We start from the raw sequence: 16,579 nt of genomic DNA on the forward strand, positions 1-16,579 counted from the left end.
TAGATCTAAAAAATCAGTATTGTCACTACATTAAATTTTGCATATTCTTTTCAATTTTTTCTTTTATCATTTATATTTCTGGCACACTTGCTATGATAGAGTACATGAAATTTTTTAATCTTTCTTTTTTTTTGCTTAATTGAGAAAATGTAAATTACTGACTTACTGTGTTACTCCTAGAAGAATGTGATTAATGTAAATTCACTATTAGCTGCAATTGAAAAAAAGGACAAGATGATTCTTCCTCTCCAAACATAAAATTCGTAGTGGAGTATTTATAACTTTCTCATTAACACCAGAATCTCTGTGTCCCGTATCTTTACCCCCACACAAAGATTGAAGTTGCAAATTTGGGAAATATCATGTTGGTTGTAAGTTTGAAGATGATATCCGTAAAGTTGGGGTAAAAAGTTTAACTTCGTGATCTTGTGACTGACTTTTGCTTTTTGTTTTTGTATCAGAGATGATTGTTGACCATCAGATTGAGACAGGCCTATTGAAACCTGACCTTAAGGATAAGGTGACCTACACTTTGCTCCGGAGGCACCGGCATCAAACCAAGAAATCTAACCTTCGATCCCTGGCTGATATTGGGAAGACAGTCTCCAGTGCAAGTCGGATGTTTACCAACCCTGATAATGGTAATGCAGGGCCAAACAGCTGCCAGGTTCTCCTACCTTTCTCTCTCACCTTCACTCCATCTCGCGTCATTTGTCCTTTCTACTCCGCTCCATGTTCTTTCCTCAAGTTCATATGCCACAGCCATTTCCTAATGAGACTTTTATCCAGTTGGGCAGGTCTGCGGTCCTGTTGGAAAGATTTCAGCAGTTGCTAAGGCTGCAGATGTCAAGATGCCTCGCTTGCTCCCGTATACGTCTAGTCTGATTGAGATGGTCTGGTACTACCACTGTGGTGAAACAACTGAATATTACAGATGAGTCATCAAACTCAGAGATTTTTGAGTATATCAAGGAACATGCTTTTGACTTGTGGGTGTGTGAGAATTAGGAGGATAGATTGAGATATGATAAATGCTCTGAATTCTAGTATCATAAAGGGTTTGCTAGGTATGTGAGATGGTGTCTACTCTATAAATCATTATTTATCCAAGTAAGGCTCAATATTACATTGATTACTTAATAAAGTCTAGGCCTACAAAAAAAAAAAAAAGAAAAAGGATCATATGCTCTTCTGTTATATGATAATGATGGTTAGATGTGAGAATAATTATTCAAGGTGGGACACTATCCCACTGTATAGTAATAGGAAAGGTTCTGTGTGTATTTGTACTCTGTTGCGTTCAGCAGAGTTTTCTATAAAGTATCTATCTTTTGTATCATTGTCTTTGTTTCAAATACATTTCATGGTTGTATTTAATCTGAGAAGGGGAGAAGTTTTTTTCCAGGAAGTATGGAAGATAAAAGCATACGGAAAGTGTTGCTAAACATGGGGCTGGTCGAACCAGGTCTCTCTCCTTCCACCTTGATCTTTTTTAGTACTAAGAGAAATGAGTAGATAAGGGAGCATCTAATTCATTGTCTTCATCTGTACTTTCAGAACAGGGTAAAGTATTTTGCCATGGGAAATGTGGACTAAATGAATTGTATAAACTGAATTCTAACTTAGCCACTCCATTTCTGGAAATTGAGTTTTCTGACTTAATATTAAAACTAATGGTTGGCTGGAAGAGAGCTAACTGTTAGCAAACTTTCTCTGGTGTATTTTTGAACCACTTTATTATTGTACTTTCTTAATGAGTGTCTAGTCATTAAGTAGAACCAAATGAAAGGTTCAGTTTTATTGAACGACTTATACATTGATTTAACTGCTACCATAAATATTTTAAAAAGCAAAACAAGTTATAAATAAGTACTTAAATCAGAAGTGCTCTTTATAAAAAACAGTCACAAAAAGAAGAATCTAATCTAGACTATTCCTACTATAGTTGCTATCATTACCTGGCTTATTGCTGTTGACTGAAATGTTTTATTTTTTTGTGTATGTCTTTTGCTTCTTTCTTTTTTTTCAATTATATTTTTGAAGAGCTTAATGGCTGGAAATGTTATGGGATGAACAATGGGTTATAACTGATGTCACAAATACTTCATTTTAAAAGGGGCCCTGTTTTAAAAATTATGGCAACTAAAGTAAAAGTCTTGTCTTTCATGTATTATTTTTTTTCTTATCCTCTTCTTCATTTAAATGAAATTCTATGATTTGGAGATTAATTTTTTTTTTATCCTGAAGTTGGTACTTACCATTAAAGAAGCAAGAAAGTGCATTGTTTTCAAGTATTGCTATATATGCAAATTCAAATATTGCTGTATTTGCAAAGAGAAGTGGAATGAATACGGCAGAATGAGGGTGCCTTCCACCAGTCTGGTCTGAGCTCCCTTTTCATGAAGTGGAGACAGAGTAGAAATTAAGAACAAGTGGATCTTAAGGCCAGTATTTTGTGTTTTAGGAGAAAGTATTGGGTTGTGGAATACTACTGATATGTTGATATCATCCATCATCCAATCTTTTATTCTATCAGATCTTTGTACTTCAGAGCAAAGTTGAAATTGCCTTTGTCATTACCTTTCACTTGTGAAATCTTATACATGCTGGGCAGAAAGCAAATAGGGAGCACAATCAGTTCTTCCTTCCCAGCTCTTCAGCTGGGCAGCTTACACCCTGACGCGTGGAACATGATTAGCCTTTTTAAACATGTTATTATTGGCCTTTGTGTTACCTCACTCCTTTTAAATATCCAGAGGCAAGATTTGACATTGAGAGATTCTATAGTAATGACTTTCATGTACCTCTAAGGTGCATTATTATAAATTATCAGATGGCAAATTTTGGGTTTTTCTAAAAGTGTTTTTTCTTAACTTGAAAGTTTATACAGTTATTTTTATATGTTAAGGTTTAATCTGATTATCTTTAACAACTATGAAATGTCCTTAGAATAAATTTCTAAAACAACTATGTAGCTGCAGCTACTGTTTTAATAAATGAGAATCTTACATCTATTGATGTTGGAACTAGATTCTAATACTGTAAGCCCATGTAAAAACTAGATAAACTTAGTTACTTCAGTCTTCTATTGTAGGTGAGAAAATAGATGTTGTTTGCTTTAGCTATAATAGATACAGTGCAATTAATAGCTGAAATTTATGGAGATACTTTAGAATTGGAATTTTTTTCATTTCCGAGTGGTATGCTGGAGCTAGTTCTGTCTACTCACAACAGCCAATCAGGAATTTTGTGAACCAGTTGCTTAAACACAGCTACCATTAAAAGTTAAATTATGTACACATACCATTAAATAATGATATTAAAAACAAAGGTAATTCCTCAAAATTCATCATTTCCTACTTATTTTATTTAACTGTACTGGAGTTTACACTCTTTGTGTTGTTAACATCTGTTGTGTTTGTATGGTGGAAATACAACAAAATGATGTTCAGTTAGTCACCTCCTTCCCAGCTCTGTGATCAGTGACTTCATTTGGGTAACTTGATATAAGACATGGTGGTAGCACTTACACTATAGAAATCAGCAAATTCAAATCAGGGCCTGATTTATTGTTTTGTCACTTGTCTAAAGGCTTTACAAAGTGATGGAGAAAATGTTAACAGTGTGGATTAAATGTAAGTGTGTAGTGTCTATGGCCATTGCCTAGTCAGCTTGAGCTTTTAACAAATTACCATAAACTGGGTGGCTTAAACAACAGGCATTTATTTCTCATAGTTCTGGAGTCACAAGGGAAGTCCAAGATCACGGTGTCACAGATTTGCTTCTTGATGAGGACCCTCTTCCTGGCTTGTAGATGGATGTCTTTTCATTGTATCTTCACATGGCAGAAGGAAATCTACCCTCTTTCTCTTCTCTCCTTTCATAAGGGCATTCATAGCATTCATAGCATTCATGAAGGCTCTGTCCTCATGACCTAAGTTCCTCCCAAAAGCCCCACCACCTACTATCACATTGGATGGAAGAGTTAGGGTTTTAACATAGGAATATTGGGAGGGTACAAACATTCAGTCCAAAACAGCTTTTAAAATGCAGAGAACACAAAGGATCCTGAAAATGCTTGGCCCGGTATTCAAAAACTATTATCCAGGTTTAGCAAAGGAGTCACCTGCATCATTGAGGAGTGAGTGAAGTCTGACATATGTCTTCATGGTTTCACTTTTGTCCTACTTGTTAACATATATGATAATGGATGTTCAACAAGGATTTTGAGTTGCAACTGTGTTTGGTTGCCAGTTGCAACCATAAGTTGGCTATTGCTGAAAGAGTTTGATAAAAACTAACAAAGAGCCAACTGACTATATGTAATTTACAATAGAGTATTATATATATTATTATTCCTTGTATATGTGCTGCCTGTCCTTTATATCAATAAAAATTACTACACACAGAAGTGCTCACGAGCATACACATGCCTTTTCCCTGAAGAGCTGGTTTTCTCCAATATTTAGCAGTACACCCACTAACAGCCCAACTACTGTCTCTCCATAGCTAAAGATTAACTCTTATTTTTTAGGGTCCTGATGTAGCTTTGTGTTTAAGATGATTTAGTGTTTTTAAGAAGAACTGGAAAACATTTTCATTTGTAATAAATCAGGAAAGAATCAGGCTAGCTTCCAAAGTGTTAATTATTGTGAAATTACTACTTGTCTGAGACATCTGTGAGTTCTGATGGACATGTCTTCCAGGTACTAAATTTTAGGCAAGTGCTGTGATTTCATAATATATTAATTGAGGTATTTCTGTGGGGTTAGTGTTAGGTTTTCATTTCCTTTGGTGCTTGATTTCCCTTTACCCACTCTTTTTCTTACTATTACTTTAGTTTGAGTCATATGAAATTGCCATTTTGTAGGTAAAATAAAGTTGACTGTCAGCAATTTCATACAGCTCTACTTAATAATTTGGTTTGAGATACTTAGAAAATCTATATTATTATAGTTTACTATGGAAGAATAACCAGTAAGCCTAGGAACATTCCTTGGTAGTATTTGAAAATCAAGTAAGATGTATTTCATTTGCTCTTTATTAGAAAGTAAAAAAAAAAAAAAAGTTTATACTTAATTGGTATGTATTCAAAATATTTAGTGTGATGTTTTTGACAAGGTTACCTGATCACTGTCTTAAAGAATCATGGTTTGTAGAATGATCTGATTTTTAAAAAAACATCACTTACCATTTCAATGGGTACTTTTGAAATGTGGTGTCTAAGCTTATAAGAGATGAATGAGACCTGACTTAAGCACGAAGACCAACTAGGTACCTTAATTCGTGTATTCAGCTTGCACCACCTTTGTGGAAATTTGGTCAATGCCAGTATCGGTTTGTCCCATTCTCCCTCCCTCCCCTGGCCTCCAGCGTCTTCAATTTTTTTTTAATCCCTAGACTATCATAGAAACCTGTTCCTTACCCTCCACTGTCTATAAATGCACATGACTTTTCCTAAAGTGACTTTGGTTATCTAGTTAAGCCTAGACTATGAATTTCATTTTATTTCCCAGTCCAATTTCATGACCCCATTTTTCTTTAGTTTTTTTTTTTTAAATAAAAAGTTAGAAAGGTATTTTAGTATGTAGTTCCCTGTCTGTAAAACAGATAATGAAAATTAAATGAGATAATATATGTAAAATGTTTAAAGTGGTGACTGGCACATAGTAATCAATTACTCCACAAAGTACAATTAAGGGAAAAAAATCTCATATTGAGTAAGAGCGGTTTCTGGAATGATATTTGCTCTGTAGCTTATTATTTGGGAAGAGACCCGTGGATACAGTGCTGAGTTATCTCCTCTGCCCTTTGGTATTGGTAGCTAATCCCACATGGGATGTAAGTGAGAAGGAAGCTCTTTCCTATCACAGTCCCTTACAAAGAGTCTTTCTCCCTCATTCATTTTACTCTTTGCTAAATGATTGTCAGGGAAACCCTAAACCATACTGAGAATCCAAGACTTGCTTAAGCTGCTCCAGCAGGTAGGTGAGGGGTAGGACAAGGTGGCAGCTCCAGGACTAGGGTAGCTGGCTCTGGCGCCTCACACTGCTTCCTCCATGTTTTTTCCTGTCTGTGCTGTGGCCTTGATACTGAGAGAGATCCAGGGCTTGTTCCTCATTGAGCCTCTGGATTTTCTCTTCAGTTTGCCACTTTTTTTTTTTCCTGTCAGATGTGAGAACTGCGATCTGCTTGTTCCCACCCCTTGGTGCCATCACTTACTTTCTCACTGGACTCCTCTCTTCACTGTTGCTTCCCAGGCCGCTGCTGCTTCCTCGCTGGCTCTCACACTGCTTCTTCTGACAGAAGCACACAGCACCTTTAGATGTTTAAAAAAGTGTCCTCTAGTGCTGTTACCTACAGTTCTAGAGTCTGTGGTTAGCAAACAAAGAACAGACAATGGAAAGAAATCTTTTTTTTTTTTTTTTTTTTTTTTGTTAATAGTAATTCTCGGCCCCATTGAAATATAAGTGGGATTAGCTAGGCTCTTGTTGCTTTGGATCTGATTTGAGATTAGGCGTATTCAAGCTATTTGGTTTGGCTGTTAGATCAAGCTGCCTAGATACTGGCACCAGAAGATCTGGCCCGGACCACCGCCAGGTTTGGCAGCTTTCTCGGTCCCTTTAGAAATTCTTCGCTTTTTGTCTGGGTTTTGGATTCTGGTTTGTCCCAATTGTTTCTGGTTGGGTTGTTCTACTTCGTAGCCCTCCTTTCCCTGTACCCTTGAATTCAGACCTGGTCCCTGAATCAATGGGTAAGGCAGGCATTTCTTTAACTTCCCTCAGAGGTTCTGTTCCTTTGAAGCAGGCCATCATGTTTCTCCAGTTCTGAGACGGGTCAGTCAACATTTTGTTTCTCAGGCTCACATCACCTTAAAATGAGAGTCCTCTTCCCAGGTGCTTTTCTGCATACAACCAGCTCTCTCCCAAATCCAACAGCACATATCCATCTGTTTTGTTCAGGGCTCTAATTCTGCGTTCATTTGCACAGCACAGATGAATGTCCTGGCGAGAACCCAGCGAATGATCGAGCTCTTCTCAGCCTCACTTTAAATGAACCAATCCATGGACAGTTTCTAGAAAACTACCTCAATATACCTTCATAAGAGTAACTTAATAATAGTAGTATTTCCCGTTCATCTATCAGATACCACTCATTTCTTTTCTCTTCCCTAGGCAAGTGACTGATCTTCCAGATTTATAGTGTTCAGATCTCTTTTTTTTTAATATTTTATTTATTTACTTGACAGAGAGATCACAAGTAGGCAGAGAAGCAGGCAGAGAGAGAGGAAGGAAAGCAGGCTGCCGGCTGAGCAGAGAGCCCGATGCGGGGCTCGATCCCAGGACCCTGGGATCATGACCCGAGCCGAAAGCAGAGGCTTTAACCCACTGAGCCACCCAGGTGCCCCTAGTGTTCAGATCTTTAAATAAACGATAACACATTTTTTTCCCCAGGAGTCTTTTTCACCCAAGTATTTGTTGGTCTGTTCTGCTGTTTATGGCAATGAAGAGTCAGGCTTAAGAGATGTAATACTAGTGAGTATTTCGTTTTTGACCTTAAAGTCCTATTTTATAATCTTCTTCTTGGAGACATGAACCATCTTTTCTGAAGGCTTCATGCTAGTGCTGGACAAATACTTACTAGTAGTGCTATGTTGAGCAATGTTCGTAATATCTTTGGGCCTTATTCTTTAAATCTGTAAGTAAAGGTGGTAGTGTCTTATCCTTTTCATACAACCAGGAGTGGGTGAGATCTTTTTGTGAAAAGTTCTTAAGAATCAGAATGTGAGATACCACTGTAAGGAATGGCTATTCAGAAATTCTTAAAGAAGCAGATTTAATGCCTTTTACATGTAAAACCAAGGACAGACTCAAGTCACCACCATTATTTTGTACTCTGTTATCTTTTGTGCCTCATTTTTTTTTCCCTCTTACTACTCCGTAAATGAAAACATTCTTGGAGTTTTATTTTTAAAGCAGTATTGCTTTCATTATCAATTTTAGAGATGCCAAATAATACATAATGAGGTGTCCCTTGTGGGCTTTCTAATATTTGCAATTCGCATATGAAGATTGAGCAATATGTCTGAGCAAGGACAGTTGTTAGCTATTAATAAATAATATATGTATAACAGGAAGTTACCATGAAATAAACATATTTTTGCATTTTATCAGTTTCTGGTCTCTGATGGAGTAAAGGAATGGAATGATTCTCTGTGTCATACCCTACCACATAGGGAAAAGCGATGTACTCAGAGGGCCTTTAGCTGATTTGCTGCTGCCACCACTGGGTAGTTGTCTCAGAGATCTTTGACAGAGATGCATTTGCGAAGTCTTGTTTCCCCCAGCCTCATCTTTCTCTGAGAGCAGATAGGAGAGTAGGTGTAGATCTGGGACCACGTCCTGTCCTCTTCTTTATAAAAGACAGAAGAGGAAAGGCAAGGACAGGAAAATGTGAAAAAGGAGGGAAGGTGATGAGGAGATGTGAGCACCGGGGACTCCTTACCTTGTCTTCCCAAAAGAAAGAAGAGGGAATAAAATTAATGTCTGCCAAGAGTAATTAAGCAAGCTGCATCTACTCAAGGCTAGTTTCGGCACAAATCACAAGGTCAAAAAGGAGATCTGTTCAGGTTTATGAACCTGATAGCTTAAAAATCACATTTTGAATTTGAAGTTGAATTGAATTAGGCCAGCATTTCTGTCTTTGATGTTTCCCAACACCCTCTAGGATGCTGAGCAAAGGACATGTAATTCCATTCCATCAGCGATAGTGGTGGCAGCAGCGACAATAGTATCTCCTGTTAACTGGACCCTCATTATGCACCGGGCGTCGTCCTCCATGATGTTTCTACCGTATACATCATCATTGCTTCTCGGTCTTTTGGCTAAGATCAAGTCTAATGTATATATCATTATTTCTATTTGCATAAGAAAAGCCTGAGCTCTGAAATGTAATACAATTTGCCCAAGCTTAAAAATATGGAGGAACCTAGCGTGTTTAATAACAATGTGCTGATTAAACTACAAAGGGCAATGAGGGTCTGTAACCATAGTTTATTTCCCACACATCAGTTGAGCCCAGGTCTTTTTGTGTAATAATGTGATGTTGAAGGGATCTAGAAGACAGTCTACGTCTAGGCAGGAATACGCTCCAAATGTGGCAGTTGGATGTCTTTATTGGCTCTCTAAATGGAGATTTCTAGGCAACATTGCATGTGTACACAGGTGAAATGCAGCTATATTCTTGGGTTAAACTTTTTGATTAAGTAATTGTGGAACGCATAATACACGCTCAATGACTCCTTTTTAAAAAAATTATTCAGGGGGTCCCTGGGTAGCTCAGTGGGTTAAGCCTCTGCCTTCACTCGGATCATGATCTCAGGGTCCTGGGATCGGGGCCCATGTCAGGCTCTTTGCTCAACAGGGAGTCTGCTTCCCCATTCTCTCTATGCCTGTCTCTCTGCCTATCTATGATCTCTGTCTGTCAAATAAATAAATAAAATATTTAAAAAAATTATTCAAATTCAAGTTAGTTAACATACAGTTTAATATTAGTTTCAGGATGACTATTTGAACATAGAAGATTGCAATCCTAAAAGAGTGCTAAAACTTTAACATGAGTAAAATTTATTTTTTTCTTAATGGGATTGTTTAAAACGCATTTTGCTGGAGAGGTTTTTTTTTTTTTTTTTAATTTTATTTGCCTGATTTAAGTAGGGATATCCTCACTTGAACTGATTAAGATTGACGGTTTTGGACAAGTTGATCTCAAGGGTAACATGAATCATTAAAAAAATTCTCACCACCACACCTTTTTCTACAGTGTAGATATTGGAAACCATTACTCTGAAATCTTTAAAGCTATAGATCTTTCGATCTTTCCTCATCAAGTCACAATAATATAAGCCAATTTCTACCTTGTTTCTGCCTGGAGTCAAGCGAAAATGATTTAGAAGAGAACATGTAAGATAATAGCAAAGCTAAGTTGTTTATTTTGAAGCTTAAGTGTAGAAGAGGTACAATGAAACCATTATCTGGAAAAGGCATACATAATATGTCATTACCGTGGTATAATTATAGAAAGTTCCGCTCCAGCTTTGGGAATGACTTTTCAAAATTCTATCTTTGAAGTAAATTTGTGAAGAGAAAAGAACACAACACGAAAGGGTTACGGAGTTTGTATCTCTTCCTGCACAGAAGTACACAGAGGGTCCAACAAATCAAAATGTTGGAATTTGCCAACATAAGTAATGGATGCTGTGAGCCTCCCAGTTTTCATGAGAGTAAGCAGCCAGATGGCTCCAATCAGCTTTGCTAAAACACAGGTGCCAAGTCTCTATGGGCAGTTTCATTTTTCATGCCTGTCTTTGGAGCCAGGTTCTTTGCTGCTGTGTGCCAGACTCTTCCACTGCCCCCTTGATGGTGCTGCTCAGCGTCAGCGGAGGCTACGTGTATGCAAAAAGGAGTTTCCAGCTTTAGCTCCCCACAGACAACACACTGACATCTTGGGAGCAGTTGAGGAGAGAGGAGCTGTTGGGGAAGTTTGTTATCAGCACCTGGGTTTCAGACCAGCTGCCTCCCTCTTGCACTCACTTGAGGGGCAAGCCCTGGTATCAGCGTTGAAAGTTGGGTAGCTTCACTCTGCTCAGAAGCTGAAGGATGCGAATGCTCTTGCAGGCTTACTTTGCCCTCACAACCCCTGTCAGTTTTCTTTGACCTGAAATTTCAGTTGGTCCTCACTCAGGCCTAGATAAATGACTGGAGTTGTCCCCCACCTCTCATTTCCTTTAGCTAGGTTGGCTGGAACATTGGCTCTTGAAGCAGATCACTCAGTTGTCAAAAGGAATAGGAGGTGAGACTTGGTCAGCGTGATATTATGTGTTTCTAATTGCCTCCTTCTTGACAAAAGCAATTTTGGAATAATCTCAACTGATTCATTTCCCTTTTTTTCATTTTTCTTAGTGCAATAAAAACTTGCAAAGAAGTTCAGTTATGGGAAACAATTAAAAATTCAGATTGCAAAGAGAAGACATCAGATTTGCCTCAAACAGGTGCTGGCACAGATGGCCTGCTCGCAAGTCCTGGCTTTATTTACAGCTTTTAACACAGACAGATAAATTGACAAAAATGTTTCTAGATTTTATAATGTGCAGAATGCCCAAATTTGGCCCTAAACTTACATTAATTTGTAAATGAGTCCATTCAAAACTTGACCTCCCAAGTCACCGGTAGCCTTAAAGACTCTTTATCTGCCCTATTATTTGTAGAATTGTGTGAATTGATGATCTAATCTTTGCTTTTGGTTGGATAGGCTTTGTTGCCTTATTTACTGACTGTCATATTAAAACTCTCTTAAATCAAATTGGATGTAGTCTGATGGTTAGATATTTCCTATCTCACTGTTCCTTGAAGGGCAATTATGCTGCCTATTTCTTAGTAGCCTTGGACTGAGGTATTTGATGAGAACAGCAGAATAGATGACATGAAGCCCAAATGAAATTATCTTGAGGCAGAAGTTCATGATGCTCTCCAGTTGATGAAAAATATCTAGAGGAACCATACTATGCATTTAGCTTGCATCATTAATCTGTTTGATTTGGTCTAAGATTTGGCATGGGTGCACTGAATATTAAAATTATAGTAAAATCAGTATTAAAGGACTCCAGAAATTGAGGACTAGCATGCATTTCTGAATTGGTTCATATTAAGGTGTTGATTTATCTATATCCCAGTCTCATATTTCTGAAGGGCTGAAAAACAGAGGCAACGGAAATTGAAAACCAGTTTGATATTCACCAAGGAAAATATTTCAGAAGTAGAAGTATGAACTGTTGCTTTCTGCATTCCTGTACAAGATCCGTGGAAGGGTCTGTAGGGTAGATCATAAGAAAGACCTTACTAACATAATCCCCCGCCCCCTGTGCTTTACAAAACTGTGTGTAGCTTCCCTCTGTGTGTGCTTGCATGGTGCAAAATTATTAACAGTCTTGATCTTACGTCTTAAGATTAGTATTCGTTATGTAGATCTTTCTTCTCGATACAGTCCATGTTTTGTCTGTTAGAACTGCAGGGCAGATAATTCCCTGGTACTTGGGGAACTATAATGGTTGAATGTACTTTTTTCAAAGCCTTTTCATTCTGTGTTGGGATTTGTTCCATCTAAGGGTCTTGGGAGGGGGTATTTGTGTCGATGTAATATGTCATTGTTCTTCTTTAACTCGCTTGTGTGATTTGCTTTAGTATTTTTTTCTTCTAAATTAACGCTTCCATCCTCATCCTTGCTGTGGCTGCTCATGTGTCCTCCTCCTCCTGTCTTCTGCTTCTGACACTAAAGCCCGCAGCCCGCTTGAGAACTCAGTGCCCTGCCTAGCAACCCGCACCTTGGATGATGACCCCCGAGTGCGGCGCACTCCCAGCGTGGGATGGCTAAGTAAGTCCATGGCTGGGGAGGGCAAGGATGGTGGCGACAGTGGGGAGCGGGAGGGCGTGAAGGTGGGGCTCACCCTCACTGAGGGGCAGTCAAGAATGTCTGAAAGGATGAGCATTACAGATTCATATGATTACTGAGCTATTCCTTCCACCGCCAGAGAGTACAGTAACAATGTATTCTCCAGGTGAGCTGCCATATTGGATTCAAACTGAGTGCCATGAAGATCGTGGAAAGAGTTCCAGACTCAGGGTGAGGCCTGGCACAGGTGGTGCTCCATTCATGCAGTGCTGCTGGGAGCCTTGGTTTCCTGATGGGATGGGCAATCACGATGCTGGGCTCTCCTCTTTCAGAGGATTGTGAGGAGGATCACTTTGGATGAGATCTCTGATCAAAAACATTCAAGTGCTGGGTTGGAGGAAGCACTTAGTGGGTTAATGGACTAAGAAAAAAAAAGTCCAAATTTCCTTTATGGGTAAGAAAGGCAGTAGGCGCCATGGATATAAGATAGAATCTTCTTCTTCTTCTTCTTCTTCTTTTTTTTTTTCTTAAATAAAGAGTTTGTTAAGAGACAGGATTTATTATACCTAAAACCAAAAGAGAAAAGAACACGCTATGTAGACTTTTTCCAAATTTGATTATTTGTGATATAAATTTCTTTTACTTGTCAAGAAGCCCACCCATAGTGATATCATTAGGTTTTTAACTCTTTGTTATCATATTTCTTATAATAAACCCATTGATTTATACTTTTTACTCATTTAGCATGAGAAAATTTCATTTTCCTGGGAAGATGAGATGTCTTATTCATATGACCTAATGGGGGAAGTTTTTAGTTCATCTTAGAATAGTGTTTGTTGCACTACATATTTCCAGGACTTTTCTTGGAGTAAATTTGGTATTTTTGGAAACTCTTTTAATAATTTCTGTGTCCCATAGAGATACAAATATATGTACTGCACTTTACAGTGCCAGGCACTGTGCTAGGCAGCGGAGATAAGGAAATGAGTCCCTCTCCTCAGGGGACTGCCTTTCTAATGAAGAAGGCAGAACACAATGGGTAAAATTGTGTAAAATACTAAGTGAAATGACTGAAAATCACATACACACACTTGAGATTATGGGAACATCTGCTTGGCCTGGAAGTTGTGATGGCAGAAGAGGCTTTGGAGGAGAAGATTTTCAGGCTAAATATTAAAGGAGTTTGGTGATAGAATAATAGGGTGAAGGGACCCTTATTGAACTTGTAACTTGGTAATGATTTCTGCTACATATTAGGTCTAAGAAGCCGAAATGTTTTTTTCTTGAATAATAATAATAAAAGTTGCAAACATTAACTTAAACTACTTTTCAGTAATAAACCCTAAGCTAAGTTTTTTGTGTGACAACATTTAATTTTCTGAACAATCCTGTGAAGTGCCTATCATTATTCATATTTTACAGATGAACACATGGGCCTTAGAGAGGTAAAGTAACTTGCCCAAATCACATGGATTCCAAGTGTCTAGGACAAGTGTTGAACTTTCTCATATGGTAGTTTCATGAGCAATATCTCACTGAACTTAAAGTATAGGAAATTCACATGGTTACATTGCCAAAAAGAGGCACTGATTCCATTATTGATGCTCTCAGACTCACATGATTGTCTCTGCAAGTATCATGCATTCATTCCTTCTGATGAATTTTTTTTTTTTTCGGTGATGCCTCTTGGGAAAAAATAAATTCAGATCTAGAAGTTTAGTCATTGGGGTTTGGAGTCAGGCAGAATTGGGTTTGAATCCTTGCTGGCATCCTGACTTTGGGCAAGTTACTTCTCTACTATAAATTTGGGTTTCTCAACTGTAGAATTGGGTTAATCTTAGCAACGGAGGACTGTTGTGAGAATTAAATTAGAAATGCATGAAGTGTTTATTTTATTTCATAGCACTCGATAAATCCAACATTATTACTATTATTAGCAAATTGCTTACAGGAATTGCTCAAGAAATTGTAGTCATTTTTGTCCTCTGAAACCACATCAGGCATCTAGACATTGAAATATTGTTGTGGATAAATCATCAAGGAAATTGACCAAAATCTTCAGTTTGTCAATGATGAAAATATGTCAACCAGTTGGAAATGAACCTTAGACCACATCCTGGGCCAATCCTTTTACGAAAACACATTTTAGTTATGAGAGAGGATTCTTCTTACTTCCTATTTATATGCTATATTCTCTCCTTAGATAAAAGCTTTGATTTGTAATCTCAGTCACCTGCCCAGAGCTCTCTGTTATCTACCCCATCAATTCAATTAATTTAGTAAACACATATAGATGGTCTATAACTTACGATGGTTCCACATACCATTTTTCTACTTTATGGTGGTGTGAAAGTAATAAACATTTAGTAGAAACTGTACTTTGAATTTTGATCTTTTCCCTGGCTGATGATGGGCAGCACAATATGCCTTCATGATGCTGGTTAGTGGCAAGGAGCCACAGCCCCTCTGTGCAATCACGAGGTAAACAACCAACCCAACCTTATGACCATTCTGGACCCATAAAATATTTTTTTTTTAACTTCCAGTACAATGTATAATAAATTATATTCACCATTTTATTAAAAAGAGGCTTTGTGCTAGATGACTTCGTCCAACTGTAGGCTAATGTTAAGTGTTCTAAGCACATTTAAGGTAGGGGAGGCTAAGCATGAGGTTCAGTAGTTTGAGGCTATTAAGTGCTCTTTGACTTATCATATTTTTCATTTATGATAGGTTTATCAGGATATAACCCTACTGTAGGTTGGGGAAGATCCATAATAAATAACAAAGATGTGCAAAGTGATATTAAACCCTGCTGGTTGTACCTACCTATCCAATTTCCATCTCCATGTCTTATCAGTACGAACCTGTGACCTAATCAGCTCGTCCTTTTTCTTCTGGCTTGTGTCATGGCCAGTTTTACTTCCATACCTTAGTTGATTCCCCTGCCTTTTGGGAATGCCTTTTCAAACATGCCTATCCAAAACTATATAATAGGATCCGAATGAAGTTCATCTCCTTTGTAAAATGGTTCTCACAGACACAGAAGATCTTAAAATTCTATGGCTCTAGTTATCTGTGTCTCACAATTAGGAGATTTGCAGTGTATTGTATCATGTTGTCCTCTGGTGTTTCATTATTTGTATTTTTCCTTTCAACTATATTAAAAAAAACTCCTTTAGGGCAGGGGGTGTAAGTCCTGCTTTTGTGTCTCCTCCAATGTGGTGTAGGTACTTGGAACATGGGAGTTGTTCGGTGAGCACTGATCAATCCTTGATACCCCATCATGTCACTTAAGGCAGCCAACAGCCCAGTTTGCGCTGGGGCACATCTTGGCCATAGTAAACTATGATACATAAAATATTGTATGTCTGCAAAAACGGTTCACTCGTATTTCTAGTCATCCAGATCCAATAAATTTGGTTATTAGTTTGCTGTAATTATTAATGTGGATTTATTTTTTCACAAACACTATCAAAAATATCAGTTAAAGAAGAGGTTTCTGAACAAGTTCCATTAATCAAATCTTCCAGTTTTCTTAGCAAGATATTTTCAGGCTTCGTGTACCTTGAAGGAACTACCTTTTTTAGAAAGCTACATTTAAGGTTGCGTTTGGGGAGTCAGCTCTCATCATTTTTACATTGTGTGCTTCTTATCTTACTTGTCACCTGAGGCAGATATGAGTTTACAGCTCTTATCCACTGCAAGTGCTGCCAACGTATTGAATTAGAAGTTGGCACAAAGCCAAAAATGATTTCCTCTTACAGATCTTACTGGCAGGTCTGAAACCAGCCTGGGCTACTGAGAACAAAAGAGAAGCTTTCACCTCTCCTTTTCCAGACACATTAATCTCCACCTAAATGCTTTGCCATTGCTAGATCCTGTTACTCTATCTTGAAAGATCCAGAGTGGCCCTTCACTGTGCACGCTTGTCTTTAAATTCAGTGTCACACCGAACAGCCAGTGTCTTCTGAGCCCCTTGAAAACACGTGTGTCCCTTTGCAGTTATTGGCAATCAGAAGCAGCTGCTTCAGACTCTTAGGTCCAACTTTAAAGAAGAAAATGAGATTCAGGGTTGTTGTGTTTCTCCTGCCATCTTTGGCACATTTCGGCCTCTGTCTTCCTCTGTCTT

General features: G+C 38.1%; 1 protein-coding gene across 2 annotated transcripts in view; it reads left to right on the forward strand.

Annotated features, from left to right (window-relative positions):
* The window catches only part of SLC4A4 (solute carrier family 4 member 4), a 350,735-nt gene that overhangs the window by 157,171 nt on the left and 176,985 nt on the right, over nt 1–16,579 (forward strand). For both annotated transcript variants that reach the window (XM_045079852.1, XM_045079853.1), the window contains exon 6: nt 462–641. In XM_045079852.1, the coding sequence (XP_044935787.1) occupies nt 462–641 (180 nt within the window). The remainder of the gene's footprint in view (nt 1–461; nt 642–16,579) is intronic.

This window comes from Mustela putorius, unplaced genomic scaffold (genome assembly GCF_011764305.1).
Source record: "Mustela putorius furo isolate JIRA1106 unplaced genomic scaffold, ASM1176430v1.1 tig00000430_pilon_pilon_pilon, whole genome shotgun sequence".
NCBI classification, from domain to species: domain Eukaryota; kingdom Metazoa; phylum Chordata; class Mammalia; order Carnivora; family Mustelidae; genus Mustela; species Mustela putorius.